The following is a 14,507-nucleotide window of genomic DNA, read 5'->3' on the forward strand; positions in this document are numbered from 1 at the left end:
TCTCCAGACCTCAACAGTGTGCGAACTCCCCCAGACAACGATTTAGTGGACAATCCACACCTCTCATTGGCCCTTCATCAGGCCAACAAACTTTGTGGAGTTTTTTTTCAGTGTTCTTCAGTCAGCCTCGACTGTTAGGAGATATGGGTTTGATCCTTAGACCCATTAGCCCCTGGATCTTCTTCACCAAGGCATTCCATACATTATATCTTTTATGTTCCTGTATTGTACCTTTTATATTCATGTATTGTATTTTTTATAAGAGACCATTTGTTTCTCCCGCATTGTATAAACATCGTTGTACTCAACAATCCCTTTGACCTACTTCATGGTCATTAATTAGACATAAATATAATTATTTTATTTATAGATAAGAGTTTTTGGTGAAAATCACATCGTAATACATTTGTCAACGCGTTTTGAACCAACAAGTGTAGTTCATCGTCAGGACGAGTTGAAGAACCAGATCATGGTTACAGGTTAAATAGAGAGAGCAGATCATTTAACGACTATATTTGACTAGGAAACGACTATATTGGACCGGGTAACTAGACTGGACCAAGAGAAAGGGACAGGGAGATTTAATTAGTTAATTAATTTATTTTTGTTATATTTATTTCCATTATTTGATTAATGTGACCTATAAATCCATAATTAATTAATAGACCATTTTTTTTCCCATTATTTGATTAAATGTGACCTATAAATCAATAATAATTAATAGACTTTTTATTATGATTTAAAATTATATAGAGTATATAAAAACCTATATCTTTACTATTAAATAAAATAATAAGAAAAAGTTAATAAATGTTTATTAAGTGGATAACCCTAACCCATTTCGCAAATAAATTCAAGTCAATTAGTATGTTAAATCCTTTATTAATCTAATTTATTTAATAAATTCAAGTCAATTAGTATGTTAAATGGTTCATGAGGCACAATACTTGCTAAGGTTTTGCAAATGGGGTAGCAAGCTAAGTGGGCTTGATTGTGGGGAAAACTCCATAGTTAAGCGCGCTTGAGCAAGAGGTGATCTGGGATGGGTGACCTCCCGGGAAGTCCTGGTTACCGGGTGCAAGCTATTCAAAAATCATGAGAAATTAGTCAGTTACGACTACCTCTCATGGAAATGGTCATACATGAATGACTTACTTAACACAATTGAATCGCAAAATGATATCTAATATAATGCACTGCGTAAAACCCCCATAATTAAATTCAAAAAGAGTGAAGGGATCTCTACTTGAATGGTTCATGAGGCACAATACTTGCTAAGGTTTTGCAAATGGGGTAGCAAGCTAAGTGGGCTTGATTGTGGGGAAAACTCCACAGTTAAGCGCGCTTGAGCCAGAGGCGATCTGGGATGGGTGACCTCCCGGGAAGTCCTGGTTATTGGGTGCAAGCCCCGGAAGTGATGATTGACGCTATGTGATTCATTTCACTAGTTTCAATTCCATTTCTTCACCCCTGTGAGCATCACCCGATGCAATGAGTGCTAAGTGAACTATTCAAAAATCATGAGAAATTAGTTAGTTACGACTACCTCTCATGGAAATGGTCATACGTGAATGACTTACTTAACGCAGTTGAATCCCAAAATGATATCTAATATAATGCACTGCGTAAAACCCCCATACTTAAATTAAAAAAGAGTGAAGGGATCTCTACTTGAATGGTTCATGAGGCACAATACTTGCTAAGGTTTTGCAAATGGGGTAGCAAGCTAAGTGGACTTGATTGTGGGGAAAACTCCACAGTTAAGCGCGCTTGAGCCAGAGGCGATCTGGGATGGGTGACCTCCCGGGAAGTCTTGGTTACCGTGTGCAAGCCTCGGAAGTGATGATTGACGCTATGTGATTCATTTCACTAGTTTTAATCCCATTTCTTCACCCCCGATGCAATGAGTGCTAAGTGAACTATTCAAAAATCATGAGAAATTAGTCAGTTACGACTACCTCTCATGAAAATGGTCATACGTGAATAAAAAATCATGAGAAATTAGTCAGTTACGACTACCCAGTTACGACTACCTCTCATGGAAATGGTCATACGTGAATAAAAAATCATGAGAAATTAGTCAGTTACGACTACCTCTCATGGAAATGGTCATACGTGAATGACTTACTTAACGCAGTTGAATCCCAAAATGATATCTAATATAATGCGTAAAAAAATCGTAATATAATGTAGTGATAATTAGTTTTTATTAATTCCATTTAATATGATAGAAACTTATATTATAAGTATTATATGAAGGGATCTGAACTAGTGACCTATAGCAAGAATGTCTTAACAATACACCCATTTACTGTCAATCCAAAGCCCCGTGAGCGAAAATTAAATTCAAGTTATAGAAGAATAAGGAGAAAATATAGTATTACATCTTAGTTTGTTAATTCCATTATTAATTTTACTCATTTATATATAAAAGAGGACAATTAGTTCTTATCTTTCTACTACCTTCATCTTTGCAAGTATAACTTTTTTTATTTATCTATATGGGGTAAAAAAAATCCATTAATTAATTATGAATTTATAAATCACATTTAATCCAATAATGGAAATAAATATAATTATCTTTAAATTTTCTTATTAAATTTATATAATAACCTTGTGGAGAGTTTTTCCCTCCTCCGCTAATTACTCGAGTTCTTAGAAGGTTTCATATTCAATTTCAAATACTCAAATTCACAGAAGGTTTCATATTCAATTTCCTTTGGAATAATATAACTAACCTTGCTGGGAGTTTTCTCCTCTTTAGCAACAAGTGTTAGCTAATAGCAAAACGTTCTCAATTTTTAGGCGAGCGGTTTAGGAGCACCTGTCGTATAACTCCCAGCGGAGGACAACAAATCAAATACAAATACAGATCTAGAGCCAGAAAATGGTGGTGGGGTTTGAACAGAACGTTTAGCAGGATTCTGTTATTCCGATAACAGAATAAGAAAATGACCAGCAGGATAACACCGGGCGTAGGAGCCAATCTTCTGGGGCAGCACACGGCTGAAAGGAATCAGGATGCTACAGCCTACGTTGGAAATTTGGATGCCCAAGTTTCAGAAGAACTACTATGGGAGTTGTTCGTCCAAGCAGGGCCTGTAGGTAAGTACGCACACTCTTCATTGTCTCATTTGCATTAAATAACAAACCGCGGAAATTAATAAAAGTTTAGTTGGTATACTTGCTACCCACCCTTTTTAAATACTGGATTCCTCCCAGTTTGCTATAAACAAAGGGCCTCTCGTTGTATTTAGACACAGCAGATCTAATAGATGCACTGGTTCTAGTATTCTTTCAATTGGCTTTTGGATCTCTGTTAATTTTATGAGTTCTGTTGTGTGTAAGGAGTTTAAGCATGTACTGATACTTTTTTTTGCTGCATGTCTTCACATGATGAAGTATACGCCGATATGTTAGTGGCAGCATTTTGAAAGGTGGCCAATGTCCAACATTTCTTCCTAGGAAGCTTCTGGAGTTTCCTCAAAATAGCTAGTTGTATGACAAACTTCTTAAAATCCGGCAAGATAGTTAAACTTGGCCAGACTATCCAAGCAACTTGCTCAAATTCCATCGAACTCTTCAATTTTGGTCAGATTCCTGGAGTCTTTCTGTGTCTGACTGGGCTTTACCGAGCTTGACCTAAACGAGTAGGCTTGACCCACTTCATAGCCAATCCAACTGTGGAGTACGCAACAGCATCAATGGGTCTTGTTTCAATGCTTCAGTCCTGGCACCTAAGCCAAAGGATGTACATTCTTTGCGGTGCAGCCTCTTTGTCATGGTTTATGAAACACTTCAAAAGAAAATCTGGGAGTGTTATTGACAGAAGTATTGGGGACGTTAGGGGTAGTGGTTGTTAGAATTTGACCAATGTTGTAAACTTCAGAGAATTTAAAACAAGATATCAGAGAACCACTACTTGAAATATTGGGCAAGAATTTAGGTTTCTCCCTACTGTGAGTAAATTGTGAGAGATGTAGTGAAGCGAGCAAAACATTGTTTGAGACCATTGTTAGAACGTTCCATTTTTTGGCTTATACGAGGTAACATGCAGTGCCCATACACCATCTTCTACTGGTATTTATCATAAATCAGACATGACAAAGAGCCACAGATGACGTGCCCTAGAGTGTCTCACGTTTGAATAGGTGGAGTCATATGCAGCAAAAGATTTGCTTGACTAGGACCATTGACAGTATTGAATTTTTAAAATTTACTTTATATTTTATAGAAACTGAGATACTTTGGAAAGCATTTACACTAACCCTATTGAAAAGCTAATCCGACTGCTTAAATGCTATGTCCTGAGTTGGAGCCAGAAACAGTAGTGAATATATATTATTTAGTTCATATTTTATAGAAATCGCGGAATACTGGTGAGCATTCATGGTAACACCCACACCGCCCCCAAAGGTCTTCAATTCCTTAAAGTATGGCCCCGAGAAAAAACGTGTTCAAATGTGTTGTTCTCCCAAATATGCCATTTATTGATGCTATGGTTTTGAGTAGAAGCAACGAAAAAAATTACAATGCAATTATTATATTGGAATTATGGTCCCAGCCAATTGGAAGTTAACATCTGGTAAATATTCTTCGTTGGATGGAATCTTTTACAATACAATAAATTTGGTGATGACACTATCTAATGGTGAAGCATTTTTGGCATACTGATGCTAATGAAATTTTGGCTTTGTGATTGTGATTGCCATCCATGTAATGATAGACATATCACCGGTGAATTTTGTCATTTATAATGTTTGGCAATTTGGGGCTTATTAATATTTGCAAAATCTCTTTAATGGAAGAAAATTGCTTATTGGGTTGTAAGTTGGGTATGAATGCAGCAGTAAGCCTAATAATGGCAAGGCAGTATTGGCATAATGATTGTGCCCTATTTTTTTGGGAGCCAGAGACAATATTGAATATTGAATATTATTATTTAGTTTATATTTTATAGAAATCTAGGTACACTGGCAAGTATTATTCATAATCCCACTGAAAAAGACTTCAATTGCTTGAACTTCAAATGTAATATACTAGGGCAATTTTCCTTTTTTTTTGTGTCCTAGGGTTTCAATTCGATTTAGGGCATCACCAAATATAAATAATGTGCAATGGCAGTGGCATCTTCACAAACATAAGATGGCTAGCTAACAAATTTCAACTCACAATAACATATGCTATTCACGACTGTGATAAGTATAACTAATTCTCCAAAGTCCACTTCAATTCATTCAATAGTATGATGGTCCCATAGATAGCGCGCGATCTAATTTACCTGGAACAATGGCAATCCAAAGTTTGATAATGCAGAAAGCCCTAATTGGTGTTCAACCTGTTTCCAAAATGTAAATCCTACGTGAATTCCGTCGGAACCTTTTGTTAAACTTCACGAAAACTCGACTAATCTTAGCATGCGTTGGGTGTTGAAATTTATGTCCTTTCGTCTTGTCGCGGGAACTAACCCCAGGAGCTTTGGGTCAGTTAGAACTGATTGCGGGTAGTATTTCGTAGCTTGAGTAGGATGATTGCAAAGAAAATTCGTGAGTTTGCTTCGATTTGTCACGATAACGATCTCAGAAGCCTTGCTTAGTAGTAGAAGGTTCCGATCATCATGAAGCCACTTTAAGATTCTTAGCCTGTTACCAAATTGCTTCCAAAATTTTGGAACATCCCAAGATTGCATCAGAACCCTTAGTTTATAATAGAATTAACTGTAATCCTTTATAGAATTCCTCAAACTGGCTAGAGTGATCTTCACTTGGCTTGCATAGGAAGACGTTTGCTTCACAGAATACTATATCTCTACTTTGGGTGGCATTTCCTGGCCTCAAACTTTAGTTTTCTTGTCACTTCTGTCGAGAAATTTTAATAGAATGCTTTAGATCCCTTTCTCGTTGGTCTTCAAAACTTCAGATGCTAATTGACAATCTCAGACATAAGTGATCTTTGCTGTGCCAGAATAGAGACAAATGGAAAGCGAAGATAAAACTTATGTTTATCAACTAGGGTGGAATCTTTTACCACTGAAATTGATTGGAGGGAAAAGGGGTCTTAAAACGCTCAGAGCTAATGGTAAAAAAACAAATGAGTTAATCCACGCTTGATGATCCAAAATGATTTCAATCCTCTTATATTTATAGATTTCCTAGAGGGGTCTCTTTTGCTTAATTGATTGAGTAAATATTATTCCAAACCCCAATTTTGGGTTTCTTTGCCCGGTTACCCCAATTTTGGGTTTCTTTGCCCGGTTACCCCAATTTTGGGTTTCTTTGCCCGGTTACCCCAATTTTGGGTTTCTTTGCCCGGTTACCCCAATTTTGGGTTTCTTTGCCCAGTTTCCCCTTTATTGAGGACTATAGCCTACGGGGATTGTTAGGCTATTACGTCCTTCGTTCATCGTCAATTCAGAGAGGACATTACAGTGCCCGTTCCCTGAAATTGCTTGCCCTCCAGTGGATTCTTCCATTTGATAAGGTATCTCGGAATTACTCTTTCTCTTAACTTCTTTTCTTGCATGGCCATGATTGTCTCCGGAATTGGTTCTAGTTGTCCTTCTTTGTCTAATGGTGGCAATTCAATAGAGGTGGTGACTTGTTGTCCCACAACCTTCTTGAGGCACGACAGGTGGAACCTGTCCCTTGGTAGATCTAACTCATATGTTACTTCGACAATCTTCCGGAGAACTTTGGAAGGCCCATAAAACTTAGGCTTCAACTTTTCTGTGCCACTTTACTTGCGTGTAGACTGTCTATAAGGTTGCAATCTCAAGAAAACGAGGCTCCTACCTCAAAGTTGCATTTTTGGCAATAGGTCCCTTGCTGTCTCTAAAAATCTTGTTGACAAAGGATGGTGCATCATAACCATATAGTGCTTTGAAAGGCATCATCCCAATGGATAAATGGTAGGTGGTATCATAACAATGCTCCACAAGGTACAACCATTTGCTCCATGCTTTTTGTTGACCTGTCACATAATTATACAAGTACCACTGTAATGTACTAGGGCAATTTTCCCTTTTTTTTGTGTCCTAGGGGTTCAATTCGATTTAGGGCATCAACGCATATAAATAGTGTGCAATGGCAGTGGCATCTTCATATGCATAAGATGGCTAGCTAACAAATTTCAACTCACAATAGCATATGCTATGCACAACTTAAAGTCAATAATTCATCACACTAATAAATATAACTAATTCTACTGAAGCTCACTTCAGTTCATTCAATAGTATGATGGTCCCACAAATATATGCATGATCTAATTTACATGCAACAACGACAGTCACAATTTGATAATGCAGAAAGCCCCAACTGGCGTTCGACTTGTTTCCCAAATGTAAATCCTAGGCAAATTCTGCTAGAACCCTTCTCTAAACTTCCATGTAAACATGACTAATCTTAGCTTGTGTCGGCTGTTGAAATTTTTGCCCTTACGTCTTGCCGCAGGAACTAACCCCAAGAGCTTCAGGTCAGTTAGAATTGAATGTGGGTAGTATTTCGCAGCTCGAGTAGGATGATTACAAAGAAAATTCATGAGTTGCCTTCGATCTGTTATGGTCACAATCTTAGAAGCCTTGCTTAGTCGCAGAAGGTTTGGATCACCATAGAGCCACTTTAAGATTCTCGATCTGTTACCAAATTGCTTCCAGAATTCTGGACCATCCCAGGATTGTGCCAAAACCCTTAGTTTATAATAGAATTAACTGTACTTCTTTGTTGGATCCCTCTAATTGGCTAGAGTGGGCTTTGCTTGGCTTGCACAAGAAGACGTCTCTCTACTTCGGGTGGCCTTTCTTGGCCGCATTATTCAATTTCGACTTTAACCGCCCAAGGGGCTTGACTGCCCATAAATTTTAATAGAATGCTTCAGATCTCCTCCATGTTGGTCTTCAAAACTTGAGATGCTAATCGACAATCTCAGACAAAAGTGGTATTTGCTGTGCTAGAATAGAGACAAATGAAAAACCAAGATAAAATTGATGTTTATCAACTAGGGAGGAATCTTTCACCACTGAAATTGATAGGAGATAAATGTTGAAGAATGTAACTTGCTTTGGTCTTCATAATTGTACTTCAAAAGAAAATTTTATTATTAAAGAAAATGACTTATTAAAGCTTGGGTTTCATGCTTGGGCCAATGTTTTCTAGGTCAAATTCCCCATTGAGGACTTCTAGGTTTTGTCTTGAGTCATTAGAGTTTGTCATTATTATTAGAGCCTTCTTGGGTTTTTGTATCATGTAAAACGAACTATTTTTAAGTCAAAAAAGTAATTTGTCACCTGCACACCAAGTCGGTTCTGCCCTCAACAAGTCGACGTGGATTAGGGCAATTCAACCTCACAAGAAGCCTATATATTGAGCATTTTGACTTCATTTGGAGAGCATCAACAACAAGTTCGATCTCTAAGAAGCAATAGCTAGAAAAGAGTGTGCAGTTGCAGGAGAAGGAGAGAAGTTGGGAAGAGGAAAATCGAGTTTTTGGGTTACCTTTCTCTCACACATGCGAAGATATTGAGCTGAAGTTGGGGCTGAAATTCTGTCTCTGTTGCAGGGTCAAAGTTTTGAAGTTGGGGGCTGAAAATATTCTACTGCGGTTGAAATTCTGATATGAAGCTCCACTTTGAAGAGCTGTCACTTGGAAGGCTGAGTAAAGGACATCTACAAGGAGGAATGGCTGACTTGGTGGTTGGAGGTGGTCTTTGTCTAGGTCTAAGAAGTCTGGAAGTGTCTCATCTTGAATTGAATTATTGAAGGAAGAGTTCTTGATTGGGTTTTTCCCCTTATAGGGGTTTTGCCCTGGCTGTGCGCCTACATCTTTTGTCTCTTGTTCTTGTGATCTTCACACATACATAATTTGGTAGTTGCTTGATGAAAGATAATCTAATAAAGAAGTAAAAGAGGCCAACATAATTCACAAGTAATTATTAAGCTAAGTTGCATGAAACACTGAAACGTTTTGGAGTTTCTGAAACGGGTATGTTTAGAAATGTCACCTCCCAAAAATGGAAACGTCGACCGAAACGTCAGCTAAAATGTCATATATATATATGTATGTGTGTGTGTGTGTGAATAACACATTATCTCGCAAGAAAAGAGGGAATAATACCCATAGATGACAATTTAGAAGGAAAAACACGTCTATATTAACTCTAATCAATGATTACATGATGGTCGAGTTTCGGCCAAGTTTCGGGTACGGGTATGGCTTGAAATGTTGGGTTCCTTGAAGTTTCGTGCAACATAGTTATCAAGTAAGAGGAACCAAATCCTAATATCTACTAGCATTGATTTCTCAACATGGTATCGGAGCTAAAGGTCAAAGAAGGTTGGAGATCACTTTGTTGGCTTAAAAGATAAGGTTACTCCCTCTATGGAAAGTTACTTGAAGATGGCATACAATATTATAAGAATTGCAGGAAGTTGGATTGGAAGGATCATCTACAACCTCTCTAAGAAAGTCAAAAGCGAAGGGTTCTTGGCTGCACTTACAGGCACTCTTGATGATGACAATGCATGGATCATTGGTAGTGGAGCATCAAGGCATATGACTGGAGAAAGTGGACAACTTCATACTCTATCAAAGGAACCATCATCTCATGCAGTGGAGCTAGGAGACAACAACAATTATGTAGTCAAGGGCTTGGGATCTACATCTTTAAAGCTTTAAAATGGAGCAAAGCTACATCTCAACAATATACTCTATGTTCCAGGTTTGATTTTTTTTACTTTCAAATTCTTGTTTAGAAGATAAAGGGGATAGGGTTGCCTTTGTAGATGGAAAAGTACTGGTTTGGGGAAAGGATTCAAGCATTGATAAGGCAAAAGTTATTGGAGTACGTGAAGGAAGGTTATATAGAGTCATAACTCCATCTCCTCAAGCCCTAGTTCACATGGAGATCAATCCTATCGAACTATGGCATAGAAGATATGGGCATATTACTACAAGATCATTCTCTCTCTTAATCAAATGGTAAATGGCATCCCCAACATCAAGGAAGATTGTGAAGGAGTATGTAAGGGATGTGCTTTGGGGAAGAATACAAGGAAGCCTTTTACAAGCAGTGATACAAGGTCTAAAGAAATATTAGACCTCATTCATTTCGATGTGTGTGGGCCTATGTCTAACAAATCTCTTGGAGGCCATCTTTATTATGTGACCTTCATTGATGATCACTCTAGAAAGACATGGCTCTACCTTCTCAAGACAAAGGACGAAGTATTTGAAAAGTTCAAGGAGTTTAGATTTGAAGTGGAAACCTTAACTGAAAGAAAGATTAAAACTCTGAGATCTGACAATGGTGGGGAATACACTTCAAAAGAAATAATTGCATATTGTAAAGAAGCAGGTATTAAGAGGGAGCTCATTGTTCCCTACAATCCCGAGCAGAATGGAGTTGCAGAAAGGAAAAATAGAACAATTGAAGAATGTATAAGAACTATGATATTTGATCAAGATCTACCAAAGTTTCTATGGGGTGAAGCAACAATGATAATAATATATATACAAAATAGAAGTCCTCATAGAATCCTAGAGAATATGACACCTAAAGAAGCCTTCACAGGAAAGAAGCCATGTGTGGACCATCTTCGCATCTTTGGGTGTCTCGCATACATCCATGTTCCAAAAGACAAGTGAAAGAAATTAGATTCTACAAGCATTAAAGGAATCTTTGTTGGCTACAGTCTCTCTTCAAAAGCATATAGAATCTACATCAAGGAAGGAAGACAAATTGAAGTAAGCAGGGATGTTATATTCGATGAGAATCATGCCTACAAAAGATCCAAGGATATTCCAATAGATTCTGATGATGAAGATACACCACTATTTGAAGAAGAAGAGCATCATGATAAGACAACTACAAACCAAGAAGAAGTAGAAGGACTAAGTGAGCCGTGATCATACTCGAAACAAGGAGGAGGCCAAATTGGTTAAAAGCTACTCTTGGAGATGCCGCAGGACATGGAGCTAATAAAGGAACTTTTAGCAAAATATCAAAGAGATATTTAGGATATGCAACATATATGAAAAAATCAATAGAAGCTGAACCAACTACATTTGAAGAAGCTACTCATCAAGAATGGAAGAAGGCAATGCAAGAAGAATATCAATACATCATGAAGAATGGGGTTTGGGAAATTGTTCCTAGACCTAGTGACAAATCAGTTGTCACTTCAAAATGGATTTACAAAATCAAACATGCTATTGATGGAAGTATTGACAAATACAAAGCTAGATTCGTTGCAAGGGTTTTTTCTCAAAAGGAAGGTATAGACTATGAAGAAACCTTTGCACCTACTGCAAGATATACTACTATAAGATCTTTGGTTTCGCTGGCTGCTACAATGGGATGGAATATTCATCAAATGGACATAAAAACAACATTTTTGAATGGAACCATTGATGAAGAAGTATACATTGAACAACCAGAAGGCTTTGAGATAAATAGTAAGGACACACATGTTTGCAGACTCAAGAAAGCCCTATATGGCTTGAAGCAAGCTCCTAGGGCATGGTATGCAAGAATGGATGCATATCTCTTAAGAATTGGGTTTGTCAAAAGTTCTGCAGATCCAAACCTCTACATCAAGGTGGTGAACAATGAACTAGTCATTATTCTACTATATGTGGATGATTTGTTTATTACAGGTGTGGAGCACAAAATACAAGAATGCAAGAAGATGCTGGCAGCTGAATTTGAAATGAAAGATCTGGGACTTATGCATTATTACTTGGGTTTGGAAGTCTGGCAGAAACCTGTAGAAATATATCTGGGTCAAGACAAATACATAGTCGAGATATTACAAAGATTCGGTATGATGGATTCCAAACCTATGACTAGTCCCATGATCACTAATCTCAAGAAGTTGAGAAGCTCCAACTCTAGTCTCGTCGATCCTACTAGCTATCATAAGTTGGTGGGTTCTTTGATGTAACTGGTAAATACAAGACCTGATATATGTTTTGTCGTAAATGTTCTTAGTCAGTTTTAGTTGGAGCCTCGTCATGACCATTGGATAGTTGCCAAGCATATTTTGAGATATCTACGCCGCACTATACATCACTGCCTAAAATACAATGGAAAGGAAGTCAAGTTAACATGTTTTACCGATTCCAGTTGGGGTGGTAGTGAGGCTGATGTAAGAAGCACTATAGGTGGATGTTTTAGATTGGGATCTGCTATGATTTCGTGAAGGGTGGCGTTGGTCTTGGGGCTTTGACCTTGGAGACGCACCTAGATCCCTGGGTTGATGGTTATCTAGTAACTCTGATGGTACCTAGACTGGCGGAAAGCTTTAGTCCATCTTAGTCCCACTCACATAGATTACCTTAGTTAGGAATCTAGTTTGTAGCACTGAGTGTGCTAGAACTCTTCATAGTTCATGTCATTTTGAAACCTTCCATGTACTTGTATCTATGTGTAAAATGTAATTATGAATACCTCCCTAGTTAAGAGGGAGTGTTGAAGAATGTAACTAGCTTCGGTCTTCATAATTGTACTTGTCAAAAGAAAATTTTATTATTAAAGAAAATGACTTATTAAATCATGGGTTTCATGCTTGGGTCAATGTTTTTTAGGTCAAAGTCCCCATTCAGGACTTTTAGGTTTTGTCTTGAGTCATTAGAGTCTTTGTCATTATTGTTAGATCCTTCTTGGGCTTTTGTATCATGTAAAAAGAATTATTTTTAAGTCAAAAAGGTAATTTGTCACCTCCACACAAAGTTGGCCTTGCTTTCAACAAGTCAGCCTGGATTAGGGCAATTCGACCTCACAAGAAGCTTATATATTGAGCAGTTCGACTTCATTTGGAGAGCATCATCAACAAGTTCGATCTCTAAGAAGCAGTAGCTGGAAAAGAGTGCGAAGTTGCAGGAGAAGGGGGAGAGAGGGGAGAGAAGCTGGGAAGAGGAAAACTGAGTTTTTGGTTACCTTTCTCTCACACGTGCGAAGATTTTCTCTCGCATGTGTGAAGATATTGAGCTGAAGCTGGGGCCAAAATTCTGCCTCTGTTGCAAGGTTGAAGTTCTGAAGTTGGTGGCCAAAAATTTGCTGCTGGGGCCGAAATTCTGATCTGAAGTTGCACTTTGAAGAGCTGTCTCTTGGTGGTTGGAGGAGGTCTTTGTCGGTCTAAGAAGTCTGGAAGTGTTTCATCTTGAATTGAATTACTGAAGGAAGAGTTCTTGATTGGGTTTTCCCCTTAATAGGGGTTTTGCCATGGCTGTGCGTTTACATCTTATGTCTCTTGTTCTTGTGATCTTCACACATACATAATTTGGTAATTGCTTGATGAAAGATAATCTAATAAATAAGTAAAGGAGGCCAACATAGTTCACAAGTAATTATCAAGTAAGAGGAATCAAATCTTAATATCTACTAGCATTGAATTCTCAACAAGAAAGAGGTCTAAAAGCATCAGAGTTAATGCTCAAAAAACAAATGAGTTAATCCATGCTTGATGATCCAAAATGAATTCAATCCTATTATATTTATAGATTTCCAAGAGGGGTCTCTTTTTCTTAATTGATTGAGGAAATTTTACTCCAAACCCCAATTTTGGGTTTCTTTGCCCAACTGCCGCAAAACTCACCCATAATTGGATATCTTGGGGTTTTCCCCTTTATTGAGGACTGTAGCCTATGGGGATCAATAGGCTATTACGTCCTTCATTCATCCTCAATTTGTAGAGGACTGTTCTGGGCAAAACCTAGGATTGAATCACAATGGCTACCACTATTCACCTCACCATTCACCTCAATATCGAGATATGCAAATTTTCCTGCCCCTTCGAGCTTGTAGGAATTACTCCAATTGAAATTTGACACTTTGAAAATATTCTTCATGGGACAGAATTTTTTGACATAATGATGCTAAAGCAATTTTGTCTTTTGTGATTGTGGTTGCATTCCATGTAATGGCAGAGAGCACAGTTTAGGTGAATTTTGTTTTCGTTGATGCTCTAGCAATTTGGGCTACTTAATAGTTGTAAATCCTCTTTTATGGTTAAAAAATTGCTTATTGTGTAGTAAATTAGGTATGAATGTAGCACCTACCCTATTAATGGCAAGGCATTGTTGGCATGATGACCGTATGCTGATTTTTTTGGTAGCCAGAGACAGTATTGAATATTTATTATTTAGTTTATATTTTATAAAAATGGAGGTATACTGGCAAGCATTCATGATAACCTAAGTCGTTGGACTCAGCGAATTTTGAAGGAAAAATTTGAACTCCGCTGAATTTGAAAGCAAATTGAACAAATTCATTCAAGTTCGGGGGACTTGAAGATGATTTTCAAGGCAAATATGAACCTGAATAAATTTGGGATTGACTTTGTTTAAGTTTGATGTAGACCGACTAAATCTGTTTTTGTTTGACTTTGAAATTCACATTGTAGTTCATTTCTCTGGCTCTGCTGTCATGAAAATGTGTAGAGTGCTCGCTATTTTGCTATGAGGTGTCATATATGACATGCACATCATCGGGAGAGAACAACTCTAAGCCTACT

The 14,507-nt window shown here is 37.7% G+C and overlaps 1 protein-coding gene across 1 annotated transcript in view; it reads left to right on the forward strand.

Annotated features, from left to right (window-relative positions):
* The first annotated feature begins 2,695 nt into the window (after positions 1–2,695).
* The window catches only part of LOC149214587 (uncharacterized), a 117,138-nt gene continuing 105,326 nt past the window's right edge, over positions 2,696–14,507 (forward strand). The window contains exon 1 of the mRNA XM_089392335.1: positions 2,696–3,105. Within this exon, the coding sequence (XP_089248461.1) occupies positions 2,952–3,105 (154 nt within the window). The 5' untranslated portion in view covers positions 2,696–2,951. The remainder of the gene's footprint in view (positions 3,106–14,507) is intronic.

This window comes from Pinus tabuliformis, chromosome 1_1 (genome assembly GCF_031772625.1).
Source record: "Pinus tabuliformis cultivar Carrire ecotype Pingquan chromosome 1_1, CPIR1, whole genome shotgun sequence".
NCBI classification, from domain to species: domain Eukaryota; kingdom Viridiplantae; phylum Streptophyta; class Pinopsida; order Pinales; family Pinaceae; genus Pinus; species Pinus tabuliformis.